This window comes from Rosa chinensis, chromosome 4 (genome assembly GCF_002994745.2).
Source record: "Rosa chinensis cultivar Old Blush chromosome 4, RchiOBHm-V2, whole genome shotgun sequence".
Lineage (NCBI taxonomy): Eukaryota > Viridiplantae > Streptophyta > Magnoliopsida > Rosales > Rosaceae > Rosa > Rosa chinensis.
The window spans coordinates 11,977,596-12,000,376 of NC_037091.1; the positions used below are offsets into that span (position 1 = coordinate 11,977,596).

The window sequence follows — 22,781 nt, forward strand, 5'->3', positions numbered from 1 at the left end:
GGTGCCCTCCTACGAAGGTTGCTTTAAACTTAATTTTAATGGTTAAAAAATTCAAATGCAGCTGGTGGATTTGCCATCAGAAATGCTGAAGATCTCCACATTTTAGAAGCCTACAAGAATCTTCATCAGGTGGATATCCTTTTAGCAGAAGGACTTTCTCTTAGAGTAGGTCTACATGCAGCTTTGCTTTATGGTTACTCTTCTTTAGACATTGAGGGCGATTCAAAAGTTCTAATCGATGCTATAGCTCGCAAGATCCAGACTCCTTAGCGTCTAAAGTCAATTATTCGAGACATTAAACTTATAGCAAGTTAGCTCCAAATCAATTTCATCAAGCATGTTAATCGAGAGGCAAATTTCTTAGCGGATGCAATAGCCAAAATTGGCCATATAAGTAGTGCTCAGGCTTGGTCTAACTCACTTCCCCTTAATGTTGCTCAAGCTTTTCTTTTTGATTCCTTAAATGTATTAGAGCTAGGGTTTTGTTTGTAAGCTTCTTTTATCTTATTAATATATATATATATATATATATGTAATACCTCGAAACTTCGTTATTAATTTCTTAGAATTTATAGGAATTAATAAAGTGTTCGTTAGTACGATTTCGTGATTTGAGAGTGGAGCGGAAATTATTACGAACTATTATTAGCTCGAAATGTTTCGATTCAAGAGTTGACTTTTTGTACACTTTGATTTTGTGAAAATTTCCTTAATGAAAGTCGTAGAGCACGTCGATACGAGTTCTTACATATGTGGAACGCGAAAATCGGAGTTCGTATGAAGAAGTTATTGCGTTCGGGAGAAATTTCCATTTTGGTATAAAGGACAGAAAAATCAGAAAATTCCAAAGAATGCCACATTTCCATTTTTAGAAACTGACTCTCTCTCTCTCTCTCTCTCTCTCTCTCTCTCTCTCTCTCTCTCTCTCTCTCTCTCTCTCTCTCTCTCTCTCTCTCTCTCTCTCTCTCTCTCTCTCTCTCTCTCTCTCTCTCCCCCCGAGCTCGGTTTTTGGGCATTTCGTGTTTCGGCCTTTTCTCCGCCTTCTGGCCACCGTTGGCCGCGAGACAAAGTGCAATAGCTTCGCCTCTTCCTTCTTGTGACGTTTGTGGTGGTAATCGAGCACGAGACTAACCGTAGACAGACAACATGGCTGGGAACCTCCGCAATGAAGCTGCAAATCTCCTTCATCGATTCTCCCTCCTCCGGCCACCGTTTCCAGTGATTCTTGGGGGCTTTTGGAGCCCAGAGGACGTGGAAGGATTCTCCCACGGTAGCTTGCAACGATTCAACCTGTGGAGCTTGGATTTTGTAGATTGGGAAACTAGGGTTCTTCGGGTTTCAAACCTTGTGAGTTAAATTCTGGCCAAATGGTTTTAATTCAGACTTTGTGCTAGTTATGAAAGTTGTAATTGGAGTTGAGATGAAGATTTTTTGTGTTGGAAGTTTTGTCAAATTTTGACTTTGGGTGGGCGGCGGCGCTGCCACTATGGTGGTGTTTTCCGGCTAGCTCCGGCCACCTCATGGACAGTTTATGTCCCTCTTTGTGTTCTAAATGTTGATATGATCGTTTTGACATACAATTCATTAATTTTGGATATCGCATGAAATTGTTAGGAAATTTACGGTTTCAATTATTTCGATTTTCGATCAGTGAGGATCGGACCGTCTGATCAACTTGCAATTTTGATATATTGACAGTAGAAGTATTTCAGAGACTTTGGATGGTCTCGGATGAGGTTTCGCCTCTATTGGCGTCACTTTCGGATTTTTGGATCAAATTGGGAGATTTGAAATTTAATTGTTGTGGTGATTCGTGTACTGAGATGAGACCGTGTGTGATTAGGTACTTGACAGAATTGTGTTGAGCGGATTGCGGAGATTTATGCTTATCTTGGTTAGCGTGTGAAGACGCAGTAAGATTTAGAGGTGAGTAAATCTCACGAGGTTCATTTATGAACGGAGTTACTTTATTTTCGGAATTAATGGTTAATTTGTGAAATCGTTTTTCATAAATAAATATTTGTTTTAAAATTATATGAACTTGATCGTCAACGATTCATAGGTAAGTCAAATGAAGTTTTATTATAAAAATAATTTTTCACGGATTTTGTATTTGTGAACTATAATTGGTATTAGTAACATTCCTGAGCGGGTGACTACGTATATATATATATATATATATATATATATATATGTGAAATATATATATCTTGGTGGAATTGAATGTGTAGTTTACAATTGTTGTGCAATGTGATGTTGAGGAAAATATATGGTTTTGAAAAGAGAAGATGGTTTGTTGGCTTTGACTTTTGAAAGAAGTAGGTATGATTTTGGTGATGGTTTTGAGTTGAGAAAACAATATTTGAAAAATGACTTCATTATTGTTTTGAGGTTGTAGAGTTGAGGAAGAAACAATCTTTTGTGATAACCAATGGTGATATGTGAGATGATTCGCGTGATGATTGTGTGTAAATGATGTGGGTTGTGGTTGTTGGGTGATTGGTGTTATCTATGATTGATGGTGTATTGTTTTATAGTTTATTTCTATTATTGAATTGTTGTTTGCTTTTGTAATCTCCTAAACTAAATTATATGCAGGGATTACTGTTTTCTAAATTGATTGGTTTTAATGAAATCTCAAGAACTAAATCATATGCAGGGATTACTATTTCTGAATTGATTGGTTTTAATGTAATCTCTTGAACTAAACTATATGCAAGGATTACTATGATTTTGAATTGTGTGCTTTTAGTGATCTCCTGAACTAATTTTCTAAGCAGAGATTACTGGTTTTATTTACTTTAATGATGAGAGTGCAATTGTGGCTGAGACTCATAGTGAGTCGAGAAATGTTTTATCATGTCGTTGTGGTGATAAATGCTTCCTGTCGAGAGGAAATGAGTGATTTCGTTGGTTTGTAGTTGAGCTTTCAAATGATGGTTTGTCATGGTGGTGACTCGTGTTTTCCTTCAAAAGAAAAGAATTTTGCTTTTGGAAAATTATTATTGTGTTGATTTATTGTCCTTGGGTCGGAAGGGTGTTTTGTGGTTATTTAGGTTTACTCATACGAGCTTGCAAAAGCTTACCGGATTTGTTGTTTCAATCCGATGCACTATTCCATTGTGTAGCGTTTTGTGCAGGTTAGAATCTCGAGTAACCGTCGTAGACGCTGAGGTATATTCTCTATAGCATGGATGTAGAAGTGTTTTGGTTTTAATCTTCTGCTGTGTAGAGAGTTGGTGAGCATGTTTACTTATTGAATTGTAATTCAGTTTAATTTGTAAACTCTCTGTAATGTAATATGTGACTCTTAAGAACGAGTCAGTATTGACATTGTGAGCTCGATTTGTTTAGTTGCATAATTTAAATGAAAAATTTTCTAAGTGTTTTCTTGTTCTTGTTGAGTTTTCACGTTTCGGATTTGGATTCCTTTATTCAAAATTCGGGGCGTGACAATATATATACAGATCCTATCCAGAGCGATGCTTCGCTCTGAAATTTCAGAGCGAGATTAGGGTTTAGGGTCACTTTTCGGTCTCATATCTACATCTTGACCGTTCAGTTTTTAGATACTATTGTATAGATCATCTCTACAAAATTTCAGCCAAATTGATGATCTATAAGGTATCTAACGTTCAAACGAACTAAATCTGTCCAACCTGCACTATACTAACTTTAAGGCAGTTATCAATGCCTTAACGACCATCAATTTGGTTGAAATTTTGCAGAGATGATCTATACATTAGTAGCTAAAAACTGAACGGTCGAGATGTGGAAATGAGACCGAAAAGTAACCCTAAACCAGCGAGACTGAAAAGTGACCGAAAAGTGATCCTATCTAGAGCAATGTCTCGCGGGTTTAGGGTCACTTTTCTGTCGCATTTCCACATTTCGACTGTTCAATTTTTAGCTACTAATGTATAGATTATCTCTGCAAAATTTCAACCAAATTGATGGTCGTTAAGACATTGATAACGGTCTTAAAGCTAGTACGGTTCAGGTTGGACAAATTTAGTTCGTCCACTGGTTTAAGTGAGTTAGATACCCTAAAGATAATCAATTTGGCTGAAATTTTGCATACATGATCTATACATTAGTACCTAAAAACTGAACGGTCGAGATGTGTATATGAGACTAAAAAGTGACCCTAAACCCTAACCTGGCTCTGGATAAAATCTGTGTGTGTATATATATATATATATATATATATATATATATATATATATATATAGACACACACACACACACACACACACACACACACAGAGGCGTTCCAAAGAGGACACCTGCACTTTCGCTAAAGTGCGAATGTCAACGCTGTAGCTCTGCTCAGGCCGCGACAGAGCAGGGCCGCTTGCCGAACGGACCAGTCTGCAGTCGGGTGGAGTCGTCGGCGACGAGGTTGTAGCGCTGCTCAGAAACTTTTAGTTGCAGGTCAGGTCGCTGCCCAGAACCTGCAACCTCGATCACTGCCCAGAATAGTTTGGGATGCCTCCGGCCTCCATCCGGCAATCCCCTAGCCACCGTCACTGCCTGAAAATCCGTAGAACGTCGACGTCTGCACTTCACTAACGTCCGCACTTTAGCGAAGTGCAGACGTCTACTTCAGAACCCGCCTATGTGTGTGTGTGTGTATAAATATATATATATATATATATAATAATAATAATAATAATAATAATAATAATAATAATAATAATAATAAAAAACGAGTAGAATGAGAAGCGTTTAAAGATAAAAAAAATATTTAAAATAAAATATAAAATATAAAATATAAAAAAAGAAAGAAACGTCCGAGTAGAATGAGAAGCTCCGTACTACTTATTTCCACGACTTCATGTAGTTTCTCCTGAATTAAAGTTGTTCTTCAGCCATGTAAAATGTTCAACATGATAAATATCACTCATGCCTCGTTCAATAGCAATCTTAGCACATAGACTAGAACATACCAGTAGAAAACAACTCCTTAAGCCAAGCATCCATCATGATCATCCTAATCCAATACAATGGGTACGTTTGATCTCCACCGTTGATGAGTTTGTATTGGACAAGCCTATTCAATGTAGCTGACTAGCGTGTTAGAGCTTCTCTGGTTGTGGATAATGCACCGTTTGTTTTAAACATTAAACTCCAAGAGTGGAGAGAGTATCCAAAGACACAGAGAGGGTTTCATGGGGAGTAGAAGCACCGAGCTATGCCAAGTGTCCTACCACCTGTAACCAATGAGCCACATGCAAAACTCTGCTGCTTAACACGTATCTTTCCTCTAACACCATTCACTTTCACCTCAGCTGGCTACCTCTTCTATATAGATCCTCATCACCAACCTCCTAAATAGCTCATACCAGAAGATCATTCAAGTTCAAACACACAGTCATCGTTGTTGCTAAAGCATTTGTACGAAAAAAAAGGAAGGGTTTCACTGTTTCGATTGGTTTGTGAACTTGTCAAAGGAAGAAGATATGGCTCAGACGGTGGGAAGGAACGTAGCAGCTCCATTGCTGTTTATCAACTTGATCATGTACTTGATCGTAGTGGGATTTGCTAGTTGGTGCCTTAACAAGTTCATCAATGGCCAGACCAACCACCCAAGTATTTATTTTCTCATTGTCTCTTCGAGTTTTTCTATTATTTTTTGTCGAAATCGAATGCTGACGCGCGACGAAATTTTGCACAGGTTTTGGAGGAAATGGTGCAACAATGTTCTTTCTGATCTTCTCCATATTGGCTGGTGTGATGGGAATAGCGTCTAAGTTGGCTGGAGCAGGTCATCTCAGAGCTTGGAGGAGTGACAGTCTAGCTGCAGCCGGAGTTTCATCAATTGTGGCTTGGGCTCTCACTGCACTAGCCTTTGGGTAATTAAGCCTTCAACTATATCAAATTCACATATAACACTTTTTCGGTTTTTCGAACTGTCAACTCATTCAGATAATTATGCTGTTCTGATTCAACAGATTGGCATGCAAGCAAATCAGCATTGGAGGACACAGGGGATGGAGGCTGAGGGTTTTGGAGGCTTTTATAATAATCTTGACATTCACCCAGCTTTTGTATCTCTTGCTACTTCATGCTGGTATCTTCAGCAGCAAGTATGGTCCGGGTTACCGCGACACCGACTACCCTGCTGCTCCCGGTGTCGATCCAATCCCCAAGGGCGGAACTGGAGTCCCTGCTTCTAGGGTGGTCTAAGAATGCCATTGCAGTAGGGTCTCGTCCCACATTAGATGGAACAACTATCTTTTATCGTCTCCCTTTCTTTTCTGGGAGGGGGTTGTATTTCATAATTTGATGTGGAATTTCAAGTTTTACTTTGTGGTGTATATTTAATGTAGTTAGTAACCCAGGGGGTGCGTTGGGCATGTTGTACCATGTGTGTGAATTTGGTTTCAGCAGTATGTGTCCATCAGTTGTACAATGTATGTTCTTCATTCCGATTTAATGCACCGTAGCATCTTATGTCAGATTATTTTTCCAAGTATTTTTTCTTTTTATAAGAGCTTTGGTTAGTTGTAGCTTTCAAAAGTTGAAGCAACATTTGAGCCCCCAACCCTAGGGGTTGGCCACTTGGCCAAGTGCCCCCGTGTCTTGAAGGCTTGAAGCGTAACTATCATATCTGGTGTAAGAGCAACTCCAACAGATTCCCTATATTTTGATTTTTCTTTACTTTAGGGAAAAATAAGCCTCTTTTGCTCCAACAGATTCCCTATAACTATCTCTATTTTAGGGAAAGTGAGGAGAGAGAAAACCAAATTCCCTATATTTACAGCAAACTCCAAAATTTTAAAGAAGAATATGAAGATTTTATAGATTACTGTAAACTAGGGAATCTGTTGGAGTTGGAGAAGAAAAATAGGCTAAAGGTTTGACTTTTGCTTCTCTATAATATAAAAATTATAGGGAAGCTGTTGGAGTTGCTCTAACCATCCCTAATGGGATGCGTTATCTTCATTTCCCCTTGCAACATATTAAGAGGAATGAATGTTGATAAGACTATAACCGGTTCCATACTTCTCTCAAGTGCTATATAGGCATCGTTCGACTAACGTTCTCCTTTTGCAATGGTAAAGAAAGGAAGCGACATTTTGAAATTGTTACTTTTCCCTGCAATGATCAAGTTTTCACTATGAAAAACGAACAATCAGATCCTGAAAACACCATGACATCCTAGAAACTTGGTCGGTCCAATTTAACCTTCAGATCTTGTTCCCCTGGAATTTCTGGTTGTGGCATCAAATAACTTCTCAACAAAGAAAAACGGCATCAGGTAACAAAAGCTAGCAAAAGAACATAATACACCAACACGCTTGACATTGATTTATACCCTACTCCGAACAAGAAAAAAGAAAACGATTCGTACTCATCTTTAGAAAAAGTAACTAGTCAAGATTACAAATACCAAAAAGGAGAAATGAAAATCCAGGAGAAGCTCCAGAAGAACACAACTCCTCTACTTAACCTCCCCTGACCTTTCATATCCTGCTTATACTAAAAGTAACCCACACAAAATGGCGATGGTAGAAGCGTACAAATCAGTAATGAGAGTTTATGCACCCTCATTGACATAACCTTCTTTGCGACCTTCAAATCCTGGCCGCATGAGTTTCTTCTCTCTCTTTGCAATTTTGCGCTTTTTCTTCTCATCAAGTTTTGCTGAAATATTATCAGATCTCTTCTTCTGTTTGTCTGCTTTCAACTTGTGTGTGGTTTCAACCCTTTCCTTCCATTTCTCAGCGTTCTTCTGATGCTTCTTGTTCTCCTTTTTTATGCTTTGTTTCAGCAACTTTGGATCATCATGAACCTTAACCCCAGCAGCTCTACTGGTTGCTGTTTTCCACAAGAGGGACTTACCTTTCTCTGGATCTTTCTTCACTTCTTCCAACTGTTTGGCCCTCTCAAGCTCCTTCGCCTTTGACAGTCTTCTCTTCTTCTTTCCAACCTCATCATCACCCCCAAGTTTGACGCGACTGAATGTGAGCCCTTTAGAAGCCTCTGCAACGTCTTCTTCAACTCTCTTGTCCGCCGAATCACTACTAGTAGGTTTCTTTTCATCAGATGCAGTTTCTCTCTTCCGTTTCCTGCCATCAGCTCCTTTCTCATATCTCTCCTTCCTTTCACTCCTCTTCCTTGCTCTCTCTGAAACTCCACAATTGCGACCAGACTGAAACTGTTCAATTTTACGACGAAGCCGTTGCTGGAGTTCTTCATATGTCACTGACCTGTCATCGCCTTCCAGACCAGGCACCACAGGTTTAGTCTCCATTTCACCACTGTCACTCTCATCCTCATTCGACTTCTCCTTTCCCAAACTTTGCTTTAGCAAATCAAGGGTTGTTGTAGAAGTCTTCTCTGGATCCAATCGATCTCTGCGAGCTTTCTTGATGTTTTTCTTTGTTTCCTTCTTAGCTGAAGCTTTTGCAGGGTTGCTGAGGCCTTGAAACCATGGCTTCTCGTCGTCGTCATTGGGTAAATAGAACCTAGCAGGGATGAGCTCCACTAGCTTGTCCATGAACTGGGAATGCTGATGGATAATAGACTTCAAATCAATAATCGGATTAGAATCAATCGTCTCCGTGTCCGTTTTATTCTTCATCTTTTTCCCCATCTGCATAACAATTAACAACAAGATAATTCCAAGTGTCAGATAACATCAAAAGTTCATGCAGGGATGTGTATCATATAACATCAGTTGAAACAAATGTACATCATACATTCCTCTATTCTCAAGAATTTAAAGTTGCAAAGCAAATAAACGAGAACAAACGAAAACAAAAAACCTACATCACTACTAATAGTTTGCAGAATCCAATCACCACTTAACAATTTTTCAAGCAGAGCAAGTGATAAACACACTCAACTACGACGAAAAAAACACTAGCTGTTTCGAACATCCATTTTCAGCATTAGAACAATAAACATGTATCGGCTCCACGACTCCAGCACATAACAAAAATTATCCAGCACAACCCTACCTCTGCAAAAACACAGTTCTAATCCATGGCCTCATACTCACAAGAACAACAACACAGAGATGAGCTAGGCTACACTAGGGGATGGATTACAGAATAAGCACTGAAGGAAAAACCAGAAATCAGATTCAAGAAAGTTACAGACGATTCAAATCAATGAGACAATCTGGACAGAAAATAACAGCTTAAAATTTCAATTTAGAGTCTGAAAGTGAATTCAAATAAAAAATCATATAAGAAAATAGCAATCCTAAAATTTCAATTGGGTTCTTACAAACAAGAGCGCAGAAAATATGAACAAGAAAAAACGGGAACGAAGAGAAAAGTAATCGGGAAGCCATTAATCTGTGAACTTACTTGAGAAAGGTGAAGCCGAGAGAAGAAGAACCGACGAGAAGCAGTGTGTGATTGAATGGGAGGACGGTTGTGATGAAACCCTAAAGGGGAAGAGGGAAGAGGTCTGCAGAGAGACGACGTCGTTTTGATGGAAACGGTAAGTCGTTTTGTTAATTTAGCGCTGGGCTGGAAAGTGCTTTATTTTGTCATAGAAGAAGTCCATTAAATATATACGCCTATGCTTCAGTCCATTGAATAATAATAATAATAACAACACTGAAAAGGGCCAAGATTTCAGGTCTGAGGCAATGATATATTGGGCCTGATCTCGCATCCAGCCCTGCATTAAAGTGTTGTGTGCGATTATCTTTTAATCATGAACACCTAGAGATTAAAGAGAATGCCTTCATGATCCGTTTATTACTTTGAATGAGTAGGAGTTAAAATCAATGTATGAATTTTCCCAACGTCTACTAACACAATAACACATAAGGGTATTGATATGGACGTGGAACTCACATTAATATTGTCTAGAGTCGAATCTTGAATAACTCAGATTTTGATAACTAAGGCAGTGTCATAGGGATGACAAAAATCTCCAGCGGGGTGGAGCTTCATTGGATACCTGCCCCTAATGGGGGGAGAATTCGGGGACAAATAGGAAATGGGGATGGGGATCCTCAATCCCTGCTATCTAAGATTGGGGATGGGGCGGGGATGGTATTGTGATCCTCATCCCCAAACCTGCCCCAATAATATATACATATATTTAACTTATATATATTTTAATTTATTTTTTATAATATAAATCACAAATATATACATTTACTACTTTATTTTAATGACTACACTTTTACTTTAATGATATTTTGATTTTTGCACTCACTAAATTATGATTTATGAATTTAATCATATTTTTGTTTTAGGGAATCAGAAATTGAGAGATAATTCTCATTGATAATAGAGGCCTCTTTATATAAAGGATTACAATACATATAATCTCAATCATACAAGGAAAGTAATTCTACATTGATTAGGATTCTAGATCCTTCTAATTAAATCCTATTACCACTAAGTCAAGTAACCTAGAGTTTGGGCTAAACACAAATTAGGTTTTCCTTGAACACTCCCCCTTGTGTTGCCCGAACGCGGTGCTTCTCTCGTTGCCTCGTTAAAAACATTTCCGAGTAACAAAAACCCAGTGGGACAAAAATAACCTCGGTCGAAGGAGAAAAAGAGCACAACACACCCTTCACGATTCGAGACGAACATGTAGACATCTTCCCCTAATGTCTACGCCTCCCCCTGATGACTATGATCATGGGAGTTCAGATAATTTCCGCAAGCCAATTCTTGCCACATGTTTCTCGAACGTGGATTTGGGTAATGACTTATTAAACAAGTCTGCCGCATTGTCCTCAGATCGAACCTGGTTCACTTTGATCTTGAGGAGCTTCTGTTGTTGCTGATTGTAGAAGAATTTAGGCGATATATGCTTGGTGTTGTCGCCTTTGATGTAACCTTGCTTCATTTGTTCAATGCAAGCAGCATTATCCTCATAAATGCTCGTTGGCTCATCTGTGGTAGACTTCAAACCACAATTGCTTCGAACATGCGTAACTATGGATCGAAGCCATATATATTCACAAACTGCTTCGTGAAGAGCAATAATCTCTGCATGATTCAAAGAGGTAGCGACTAAGGTCTACTTTATAGACCTCCAAGATATCGCGGTCTTTCCCATGGTGAAAACATAACCAGTTTGGGAGCGACCTTTGTGTGGGTCGGAGAGGTACCCAGCATCAGCAAAACCTTCCAAAACACTTATATCGTTTTGGGTTGGGGAGAGGAAACGCAGTCCACCATGTGTAGCGTCCCTGGCACTTGATCGGTCCGAATCCATCACCTCTCTGTAGGGATAGAACAAGCCCATATCGATCGTACCACTTAGATATCGAAAGATATCTTTAACACCAGTCCAATGGCGTCGTGTAGGCGCAGAGTTATATCTAGCTAGCAAGTTCACAGCGAATGAGATATCCGGTCTTGTGCATTGTGCTATGTACAATAATGCGCCTATTGCACTTAGGTAGGGCACTTCTGCCTCTAGCACATCTTCATCGTCATCTTTTGGACGGAATGGATCCTTCTTTGGATCAAGACTACGGACGACCATTAGGGTGCTTGAAGGTTTAATCTTATCAGTGTTGAAACGCCTAAGCATCTTTTGGGTATAAGCTTATTGATGAATCAGGATACCATCGCTACGGTGCTCGAGTTCTAAACCGAGGCAAAACCGTGTTTTCCCAAGATCCTTCATCCCAAACTCGGATTTCAAGTGTTCAGCGGTTTCCCTTAACTCTTTAAGGGTGCCAATTATGTTCATGTCATCAACATAAACCGCTACTATTGCAAATCCGGAATTTGTCCTTTTTATGAACACACATGGGCATAGTTCATTGTTGACATATCCCTTCCCAATCAAGTAGTCACTTAGACGGTTATACCACATCCGTCCGGATTGTTTCAATCCATATAGTGAGCGTTTCAATCTAATCGCAAACGCGCTCCATGGTCTAGAGCCACTTGATTTGGGCAACTGAATTCCATCTAGAATCTTCATGTATATCTCTGTATCTAGATACCCATATAGATACGCAGTAACCACATCCATAAATTGCATGTTCAGTTTTTCAGAAACTACCAAACTGACAAGGTAGCGGAACATTATGACGTCCACTAAGGGAGAATAGGTCTCCTCGTAGTCGATTCCAGGGCGTTGTGAGAAACCTTGCGCCACAAGGCAAGCTTTGTACCTTACAATCTCGTTTTTCTCATTACGCTTTCTAACGAATACCCATTTGTGACCAACTGGTTTGGTGTTGGGCGGTATTGGCACAACTGGTCCGAATACCTTTCTTTTCGCTAGAGAATCAAGTTCTGCCTGGATCGCATCTTTCCACTTTGGCCAATCGGCTCTACGATGGCATTCATCAACAGAGCGTGGTTCGATGTCATCGGTCTCAATAATCTCACGCGCCACTGAATAAGCGGATACATCATCAATGATGATGAAGTTTCTTTCCCACGTCCCATGTACACTAGTGTAATTAACAGAGATCTCTACGTTCTCAGGGATAGGTTCTGACATTGAGGCATCCCCCAATGATGTCTCATGGACATAACCATAATCCGGAACATTCTCATAGGATGGATTTTGAGTATCGATGATCAAAGGATTTGTTTGTGCCTCATTCGCTCTCTTTCTAGGGCGAGTATCCTTCGAACCAATTGGTCTACCGCGCTTCCTTCAGGGACCTGCGGCCATAGATGCCACATCATTACCATGTTGGGCAATGGCGCCATCCCCTGATGTCATAGGAGTGGCGTGATGTCCAGTATTTGGGACATCGATCCTTGCAGGCACGTTTGCAGCAGGTATGTGTGATCTCGTCACTTTGGCAACATCAGAAAACGCATCAGGCAGAGTGTTTGCTACGTTCTGGAGCTCAATTATTCTTCGCACTTCAAGTTCGGACTGTGCGGTACGGGGATCGAGATGAGACATAATGGGGACAGACCACGACAATTCCTGTCGTTCTTGTTGAACATCTGTGTTCTTATCTCCCCCTATCGATGGGAAGACTGTCTCATCAAAGTGACAAACCGCAAATCTAGCGGTAAAGAGATCGCCTGTCAAGGGTTCAAGGTAGCGGACGATCGTTGGAGATTCATATCCAACATAAATGCCCATTCGTCGTTGGGGACCCATCTTAGTACGCTGTGGCGGCGTAATAGGCACATAGATGGCACACCCAAAAATGCGTAACTGTGAGATATCAGGCTCATACCCAGTCACTAGCTGTATCGCAGAGTAAGATTGGGTGGCAGTGGGTCATAGACGAATTAGCATTGCTACATGCAATATTGCATATCCCCAAGCAGAAACAGGGAGATTGGTGCGCATAACCAATGTCCGTGCTATCATCTGTAGTCGTTTGATAGCGGCTTCTGCGAGACCATTTTGGGTATGAACATGGGGAACTGGATGCTCTACATCAATCCCCAGTGACATGCAATAGTCATCGAATGTTTTCGATGTAAACTCCCCAGCATTATCAAGTCGAATTGACTTAATAGGATGGTTAGGGTAGTGAGCCCGTAGACGAATAATCTGGGCGAGGAGTTTAGCATAAGTGGCATTTCGAGTGGACAATAGCGCGACATGTGACCAGCGTGTCGACGCATCAACCAATACCATAAAGTATTTAAAAGGTCCGCATGATGGTTGAATTGGTCCGCAGATATCCCTTTGGATTCTCTGGAAGAACGGAATAAGTATTTTGGGATCTTTTGAGTAGGACGGTCTCGGTCCTAATTTCCCGAGGGAACAGACTTTGCAGAAAGAGCGAGGGGCCTTAACAACCAATGAGGATTTTGGTTGGGCCTGAGCGTCCGTAGTGCTATTAGAAGCAAAGTGTGTGACTACATCTCCCATTTTGGCGTTAGAGCCATGGAAATTGGTGTGTGTGGCGTCATGGCCACTAGGAGGAATAACCATGGCGCCATTAATGGCGTCATCACATGGGACGTGGGCGGCCTTATGGAGCCCCAAGACTGCTGCAGCTCCAGATGCTGCAATTGTTGCGGTCTTGCTAAGTCCTGGAATCAATTTTCGATTCTTGCTTCTTCTCACTCTGAAGAATGGATGTCCGTGTGAAGTCTTTAGTATACGGAGCATCATATCACGACCAGGATGTCCTAGTCGGTCATGCCAAAGCCAATATGTGTCTGAATCCAAGAGATCTTCTCTTATGATATTATTGGATTCAATAGGTAGAATTGTAGTGACATAAAGTCCACTAGATTGACACATAAGCTTCTCTAAGATGCGCTTTCTTCCGCAATCATTAGAGGTAATGCAAAGAAATTCTATTCTGTTCTCACTATGCGTTTCCACATGGAATCCGTTGGCTCTAATATCTTTAAAGCTCAATAAGGTTCGATTTGCCTTAGGAGCGTAGAGAGCTTCAGTGACTTTAATCAAGGTGCCATTAGGCAAAAGGAATTGGGCCATTCCATGTCCTTGAACTAAACTTGATGGCCCAGCCATCGTAGTCACAGATGAATATGTAGGCAACATCTCTAAGAATAATTGCCTATGTTGTAGAATGGTGTGCGTAGTCGCACTATCCGCAAGACATTGAAGTTCATCCATTCCTAAAAGAAAAAGCTCGTAATTAAAAAGGAGTCATAAAGAAAAGAACTCAACTTTTATTAATAAGCCAAATGGAATTACATCATCGTTTCTCTTAACCAAAGAAAATCTAATCCAATAAACTAGTTAATGCAAAACAATGGTAGTCGTCTAACTTCTTTCGGTAATTCCAATGTAAATGTGACCAGGTAAGTAGAGAGATGTCGGTGGAGCAAAGCTCGCTTAAGTACCACTTATCTCAAAACCTTTCTAGACATCACTTTTACATCGAGTACGCCTACTTTGAAGAAAGACTAATATCATTGGCATCTACTACAAAAGTAATATGGCAATTGCCTACATCTCTTGGAAAATAAAAAGACTTAATCAAAATCGCCAGTTTCTGGGTCTTGATCTTTGTAGTCTTCCACCCTTAGATCGAGATCTCCATCTTGATCTTCTTGCTCTATATAATTTGCCTCCCTTGCTTCACGATACATCTTGTATGCGTTTGCAACGTTCTGGGATGCAGTACACTTCTTTGCCCAATGTCCACTTGATCCACATCTGAGACAAGCATCATTATGGTCAGGTTCCCTTGATCAAGGCGCTCTGGGGGCGTTTTGTAGACGGTTATTGCCTTTGGTGGCGTTACCACCATAACCGGAGGCTTGGCCTCTCTCTCTCTTCACACGTTTACCTCCACGGTTCTGTGCACGCCTATCTTGGTGATTTCCTTCCTCTTTAGGGCGAGAATATGGACCAAAACGTCCAGAATTATCCCTACTCTTAGGGTTTCTCTCCTTGCGTCCTCCCTTGGGGGCGTGACTATAATTAGACTCCGGATTTGACTTGGTTCCCACGGGTCTAGAGTTATAGTTCTTCACAAGTTTATTGTCGTGCTTTTCAGCTACGTTCATGGCACCAATTAGCTCATGAAATCTTGTGATGCATCTAGCATTGACATCAATCTGATAGTTTTTGGCTATCATCAATGCAGAGACGGGGAAGGTGGAGAGAGTCTTTTCGATCAACATCGTATCAGTGATGTTCTGTCCACAGAATTCCATCATAGATTTAATACGAAGTGCTTCTGAATTGTAGTCAAGTACAAACTTGAAATCACAGAAGCGGAGGCTATGCCATCTCACTTCTAAGTCTGGAAGCAGGGAATCACGGTCGTTGCCAAAACGCTGCTCGAGTTCCACCCATAGTCTTCTTGGGTCTTCCTCATTGAGGTACTCATTTTGGAGCGCGTCATTCATATGCCTTGTCATGAGAATGATGGCTTTAGCTTCATTCGCCTCTCTTGTAGCTCTATTTGCTTCAAAAGCAGCAGCTTGTTAAGGAGTACGCGTGTCCTGACTTGGCTCTTAGATCGTACTCAGGATCCCATTAGCCTTAAGATGCTGGCGCACATCACGGACCCACTTGTGGTATCCTGCGCCTGTTGTCTCTAGTGGAGCGAAGCTCAACTTATTCATGTTACTCATCCTGAAAAATAAACAACAAGAAAATAGGGTTAGTTTCGGAGCGAAGAAGGCTACCACGAAAAACTATATAATTTCTTAGCGTAGTCGCTTCCAAGAAATTAGGGATTTTCTGAGCGTAGTCGCTTCCAAGAAAATCGGATTCCAAGAGGGGTTTTGGATTAGATCGAAACGACGATGTATGTGGTCGATCGTTTTCTTCTCAACAAACTCTAAGTTTGGAGGACTCTACAAGCTCTAAGATTGGCGTGAGCACGAACCCCCACAGTTCGGCTATTGGTCTCCCCTATGAAGAAGAAAGGGGGGTAGAAGAAGGGATGTTGGAAGTCCCCGAGAAAAGAAGAAGAAATTTGAAAAACTTCAAAAAACGGGAACTTTTAGAAAAGTTTACCTTGAAAAATAGCCGAAAAAGTCGTTGAAGATGGCCGGAAAAAAGTCGTCGGGGATTGCTGGAAAAGTGGCCCGAAACTGGTGGCCGGAGCTAGGCAGGTTGGTGCAGGGCAGTTGTGGGGCTGCTGCAGGGTTTGTGCAGGGCTACTGCAGGGGCTGTGCGGAGGATGTGCAGGGCCTGTAGGCAGTTGCTGCTCAGGGGCTCGGCAGATGTCGGCAGGTGTGTGCGGGGCTGTCGGCAGATGTCGGCAGGTGTGTGCGGGCCTGTAGGCAGATGTCAGCAGGTGTGTGCGAGGTTGTCGGCAGGGGCAGGCACTCATCTCGGCAGGTCTCGGCAGATGCAGGCACAAGACTCAACAGCTCTCGGCAGGGCTCGCAGGGGCAGGCACAGGGCAGACACAAGGCAGGGGCCGTCTGATTTTTCCGAAGGCCGGTTCAGGGGTTTTCCAGCCGGTTCCGGTGGTTCCGCCGCCGGTTCTGGGCTCCTTGGGAATAGGGCTTCGATATGTGGGGCGGTGGTTGTAGGATTTTGAAGGTTACGGAATTAGGGTTTTCAGGGTTAGGGCTTCGTGCTGATAACGTGTTTTAGGGAATCAGAAATTGAGAGATAATCGCTGTGTATTCTCATTGATAATATGGGCCTCTTTATATAGAGGATTACAATACATAGAATCTCAATCATACAAGGAAAGTAATTCTACATTGATTAGGATTCTAGATCATTCTAATTAAATCCTATTACCACTAGGTCAAGTAACCTAGAGTTTGAGCTAAACACAAATTAGGTTTTCCTTGAACAATTTTAAATTTATTTGTTGTAAATTTTGATTTTAAAAAAGGCAATATGAGAAAAAATTATTTTATTTATTAAATTCTTATTGGGGATTTGGGGCGGGTTTGGAGGCTTAGTCCCCAATGGGGATGGAGACGGGGATCCCCAATATATTTTTATTGGGGATTGGGGCGGGGATGGGGGTAGAAAATGACCCTGGGGATGGGGATGGTATTGTGATCCCCATCCCCAACCCGCCCCATTGCCATCCCTAGGCAGTGACGAGTTTCACTAGAGTGCATTTTTTTTCAATAACTACAAATAACCCTGAAAAAAAAAAAATCCTCTTTCAGCATCTGAAAAAACAATGGCAATCCTCACGTGCTAAAGAAACCTCTAGAACTTTTTCAGGTTGGTATCCTCTCTCTCTTCTTTGATTTCCTCTTAACTTCTTGTTTTATAAGAGCAAGTGCAGCGGTTGCACTTTGCCCGGGCAAATTGGGGGAATGATGATGTGTTGACCGGCCAAAGTCATTTTGTTGCTTCCACCGGTCCATCTTTGACCAAGCAAGCCTTGCCTTTTCATGACCAAGGCCAAAGAAACGGGCAAGCAAATGACTAAATTCTTGACTGGGGGTGAGGGCTGCCAGCTCGGCTGAGGAGAGAGAAGAGAGAGTTTCAGGGGTGAAAGTGAAGAAAAGCAGAAAAATCTGTCCTGGCGATGTGAAGGTCCATGAGAGCAAGACGGCGGCGACGCAGAGCTCGGCGAGGCGGAAAAGCCTGGCGATGGTGCGGAGACGGTTGTACCTCCCCATGGCGCTGGCTTTCTCCGCCTTGACGTTGTCGAAACCTCCATTAAAGAGAGAATATGTTTACAGAGGAAGTGAAATGAAGTGGAGGAAGATAGAAGGAGAGATGGAATTGGATTGAAGATATGGAATAGTGTGGATTGGACCGTACAGAGTGAGTGCGTGGGAGTATGGGAGAGGGTTTTGGGGGAGTGTGTGTTTGGTGGTGAAGGCTATGTGGTTTCTGCAAAAGTATTTTAATGAACAGTAAAAAAGAGCAAAGAAGCCAGTGAACAGGTGAAATAAACAGTGAATTTTAACAGTAAAACCCAAAAGTGAACGGTAAAATGTAAACAGTGAAAAGTGAACAGTGTTGACCGGGCAAGAAAAACAACGGGTGTAAACCCATGTCCAGTGGCAGTGAATAGTAACTTGACTGCTCGAATTCTTGACTTCTCGACTTTGCCTTTTCTTGACTATGGGTGAACTTGCTCTAACATAAAATCCTAGGTTTTGCCCGGCAATGCCGCGGTGCTCCACGGTTCTAACTGCAATAGGGCTTGTGGGCTTGTGGTTGGGCACTTTACTTATCTTAACTGGGCTTGTGGTGGCCTGTCCTTGGTTGCTTTATGCTGGCGTACAATATGTTCTTAGGCAACTGCATTTAGCTTTTGAGAGGATGAGTTTGGCTTAGGTTAGGTTTTATTTTGCTTTTTAGTATAGTTATTTCCTTTGGGTTAGTATTTCTTTATGGTTAGTTTAGTCCTTTGAATAAGTGAGGTTGTTAAATTGTATTGAGTATCACTAGCTAGTATAATTTCTGGTCTAGCCGGCTTATCCTGGTGAGACTATCCTGGTGATGTGATTACTCTAACCTAATGTAATACAGTCGTATGATCTTTTGTGGCAATTCCACCAAGACCTCTTCTTTAGTTGGGGAAAGAATCAACACGAATCGGATTTTTTGAGGAACATGCATGCATATCGAGAGAGAATTGGTTAGACAATATTTGGTTGGTAAACAAGGATCGGCTTTTTAGCAAGGTACGGAATGTATCGTCAAATATTCAATATAATTCCACAAGATCTAGTTTTGTTTAAAGTAACGGATTCTAGCCAATTGAAATGATCCTCTTATCAGTCCAGAGATTGTTTAGATTTCAGTAGTAATGAGGATTCAGAATATCACACATTGATCAATCAAAGAGAGATTCAACAACTAAAAGAAATATCCATTCTTTAGGATGATATATTCCTCTTCGCTTAAAAATAAAACATAAAATTCAATATATATGAAGTCTTTCATGCATGCACTTCGATATTTTATAACCTTAAAAAAAAAGGAAAAAAAAAAAAAGTTGATGCTTCATGTGGTAGTTTTAATTTCAATTCATGAACGGTCTAATGCGGTCATACCGTAGAAAAAGATCGAGCTCAAAGAGCCGAACCTTTGAGGTAGCTAGATATTCACCTCTTCAGTCGGCTTATTTAATTAGGTAGCTAGATATTCACCTCTTCAGTCGTGAATCAAGATATTAACTGCATGCATCATATTACAGTTTACTACACATGTTCTACATATATACTATTTTGCAATGAGCCAATTCTTAAAAACAGATAAATTTTGACAGCATCCACATTTAATTAGCAACATACAAACGTCTCAATTTGTTCTCAGTCAAATTAATACTGAACTAGAACAATACTCATTGAATGTACGTCTCTTGACTAGTAGGTCTCATTGGTCCGACGTCTTTACACCTGGCCGGGTTTTCGAAGCAAAATGGCTACCTTATTATGTGGAAAGCCATAGTTAACTCTGAGATCACACAACAATATTGTCGATCAGTCATAATTCAATTAGCCAGCTAGGGCTCTGCTTTTTCTAAAATAAGCAAAACAACGATCGAGTTCATTGCTTACCATATATGCTTAAAAGTGGTGAAAACGAAATAGGCCAAACCCCTCTTTGGACTTCAAATATGAGGACTTGATTTAAGCTAGCCGATGCGTTAGTGAGGCTGTACCAAATTATTACCCCGGGAAGCCTTAGGAAGCAAGCACACACTATTAGAAAATTGGCTACTAGCCACCCCCCTATTAATAGACACACTTTAGAGTATCATTTGATTGAGTAAATAATACTCTTTGTTATTTTCTATTTCTTTTGTTCAACATATACACAAATAAGAGGGTAAAATTGATTTAGTATGTAACTGAAAAAAAAAAAAAAATATATATATATATATATATATAACTGATAGATCACATCATAAACATACAGATTTATTTGCACACTGATATTATAACCATGGCTTGTTGGCTTGCATGGTCATCAGATCGGCATCAGATTGGCATACATGGTCACCATTATTTATTATTATACAATAAATAATAGATGATAATGAACATTAAAATTCAAAAACCGCCACGTACTTTTTGAAAAAAAAAAAAAAAAAAACACTGACACCGATACCCAGACTAGCTAAATGGTCTGGATACAAAGATTTGCATACATGATATGAATATATAATTGATATTGATCAACGATGAACATAACAATATGCATGATCACCATATCCTGTTTGGGAAAAGTAGAAGAATCAAATATGCAGAAACTATAAAATCGATTAAGGATATTTAAGATGATCGATGATTGCAATGTGTTCCTACCCAAGCGTGCGGGAAGATGATGAGGTCTAAAGACAGATCCAGGGGGCGTGATTGACCAAAAATAGAGCATAATTGACAGTCCAAAATTGTTAGAGATAGTCGCCGGTCAAAAAGTTTACTTAGCTAAGAAAGTTCTTGTAGGGATTAATGGGTCAAAATAATAGCTTAGCTAGCATGAACTAATTAACCAGCTAGCTGTACCCAAAAGTGAATATGATTCAGTGCTTAATGAAGATCTGGATGAACAACAATTAATTAATTAGTCTATCTCTATGAGTTTTTAGTGTGTTTAGTACTAGTTTTATGATATCGTATGTGTTTGAAAGTAAAGCCCGACATAAACTTGATTAGTGGGCAACTACCAAATTGATTTCAATGAGGAGATTGATCAACGACAACAAGTTTGGTTAGGCTTGGGCCTTCCAAAAAGTTTTTGATGTCGATGCAAATGAGATAAGAATGGCTCTAAAGGAAAGCAATTTAATGACGTACGTTATCTTGTTTTGGACACAAAAAGAAGAAGCAGCCAGCAAACGGTAGGTTGTTTTGTTTACTTATTTATTTATCATGAGAACATTCATCAATTCAAATTTCAAAGCCAAATGATTATATCGAGGAGACGAGTGTAAATTCTCAACCATGTACTTCAAACTGAAAACATGAACTACACATGTCTCAAATATAGAACTGACAGTTACAGATATCATGAACTAATGAGGTCTAAACTTCAACCACAACGATATGTAGTTTCTCCAAAATACTAAAAGTCAAATCATCCAGAGTGTCACAATATATACTTGCAACTAGCATCAAGAGAAAGTACTTCACAGTTTTTCACACCACGTCCTAAAATAAACAAACAACATGCAAGAGAAGTTCACCATCATGTTAACAACCAGAAACGACCAAAAATAGTACACACACGGAAATAATGTCATAGAAAATGTAACAACATTAGGACCAAGACTCTTAAACCCTAACTCAAAAGAGCAGTGGCTAAACCAACAAAAACTGTATAAAAAAATAAAAAGAGACCAATGCAATCTACTTATCTTCCTCGAGGATCCATCATCGGGACTCTAATAGCCCATGCCGCTAGATATATAAGTATGTTGCCATTATTCTTCCCTACTCTAATTTTGATATGTTATAGGCCTTGACTATATACATAAATGGGGCAATTCATTATACACCCAATCCTAAAAAATCTAATGGAAAACTCACAAATTTTTTTTTTAATCTACACCCAATTATTGCCAACTTGGATAAAATATTAGATTGTTCAAGTAAATCTAGAATATGTGTTTGGCCCAAACTCTAGGTTACTTGACCTAGTGGTAATAAGTTTAGAATTAGAGATAATATAGGAGAATCTTGGAGATATCCAATCAATTGTAATATTACGTTTCCTTGTAGAACTCTGATTCTATGTCTTGTAATCCTCTATATAAAAAGTCATCTATTATCAATGAAAGTACGACTCAATTCTCTCCCAATTTCAGTTTTCCTTAAATATGTTATCAGCACGAGTGAGAGGCTTTAGAAGCAACCAATGAGGATTTTGGTTGGGCCTGAGCGTTTGAAACACTATTTGAAGCAAGTTGGTGATTGCAGCATCACCTGGAGTGCCATCACCATGATGGACGCCATCCATGGCGTCATGGATAGGGATTGCGCCAGCCCTATATTGGTGGTGGATGGAAGCGGTGCCCTAGGCACCACTATGTCGTGGCCTGTCCCCACTATGTCTCATCTCGATCCCCCATTAAAGTGACGAGATCACACAAATATGCTGCAAACATTCATGCCTGCAAGGAAACACGTTATCAGCACGAGCCCTAACCCTAGCCCTAAAAACCAAAACCCCAAAACTCTTCTCACCAAATCCCCCGCAGCTCCTATGCACCCCTGCGCTTGCTGCTCCCCGCGAGCGTGCCCTGCATTTGCTGTCCCAGCATCCCTACGCTCGCCTGCTGCCCCCGCAGCCCTATGCTCGCTCGCTGCCCCTGCAGTTCCTACGCTCCCCTGCCCTCGCTACTCCACACGTGCGCGCTCTGCCAGTGCTACCCCGTAGCTCTGCAGCTCCTGCAGCCTACCCCCGCAGCTCCCGCATTTAGCTAGCCTTGTCCAAAGTTAGCCTACCTCGCACATCCCCGCAGCCTGATTTCC

The 22,781-nt window shown here is 40.7% G+C and overlaps 2 protein-coding genes across 2 annotated transcripts; one reads left to right on the forward strand and one right to left on the reverse strand.

The window, feature by feature from the left end:
- The first annotated feature begins 5,266 nt into the window (after positions 1-5,266).
- LOC112198395 (membrane protein PM19L) lies at positions 5,267-6,461 on the forward strand. Its single transcript, XM_024339506.2, has 3 exons — positions 5,267-5,592; positions 5,678-5,855; positions 5,955-6,461. Exons 1-3 carry the CDS (start codon positions 5,463-5,465, stop codon positions 6,187-6,189), a joined length of 543 nt encoding a protein of 180 aa, XP_024195274.1. The 5' UTR covers positions 5,267-5,462; the 3' UTR covers positions 6,190-6,461.
- An 830-nt stretch (positions 6,462-7,291) lies between these two features.
- LOC112200055 (surfeit locus protein 6) lies at positions 7,292-9,486 on the reverse strand. The gene is made up of 2 exons (XM_024341056.2): positions 9,324-9,486; positions 7,292-8,602 (listed from the first exon to the last, which is right to left on the reverse strand). The coding sequence occupies exon 2, from the start codon at positions 8,600-8,602 to the stop codon at positions 7,544-7,546; it is 1,059 nt and encodes a 352-aa protein (XP_024196824.1). The 5' UTR covers positions 9,324-9,486; the 3' UTR covers positions 7,292-7,543.
- Positions 9,487-22,781: the final 13,295 nt, after the last annotated feature.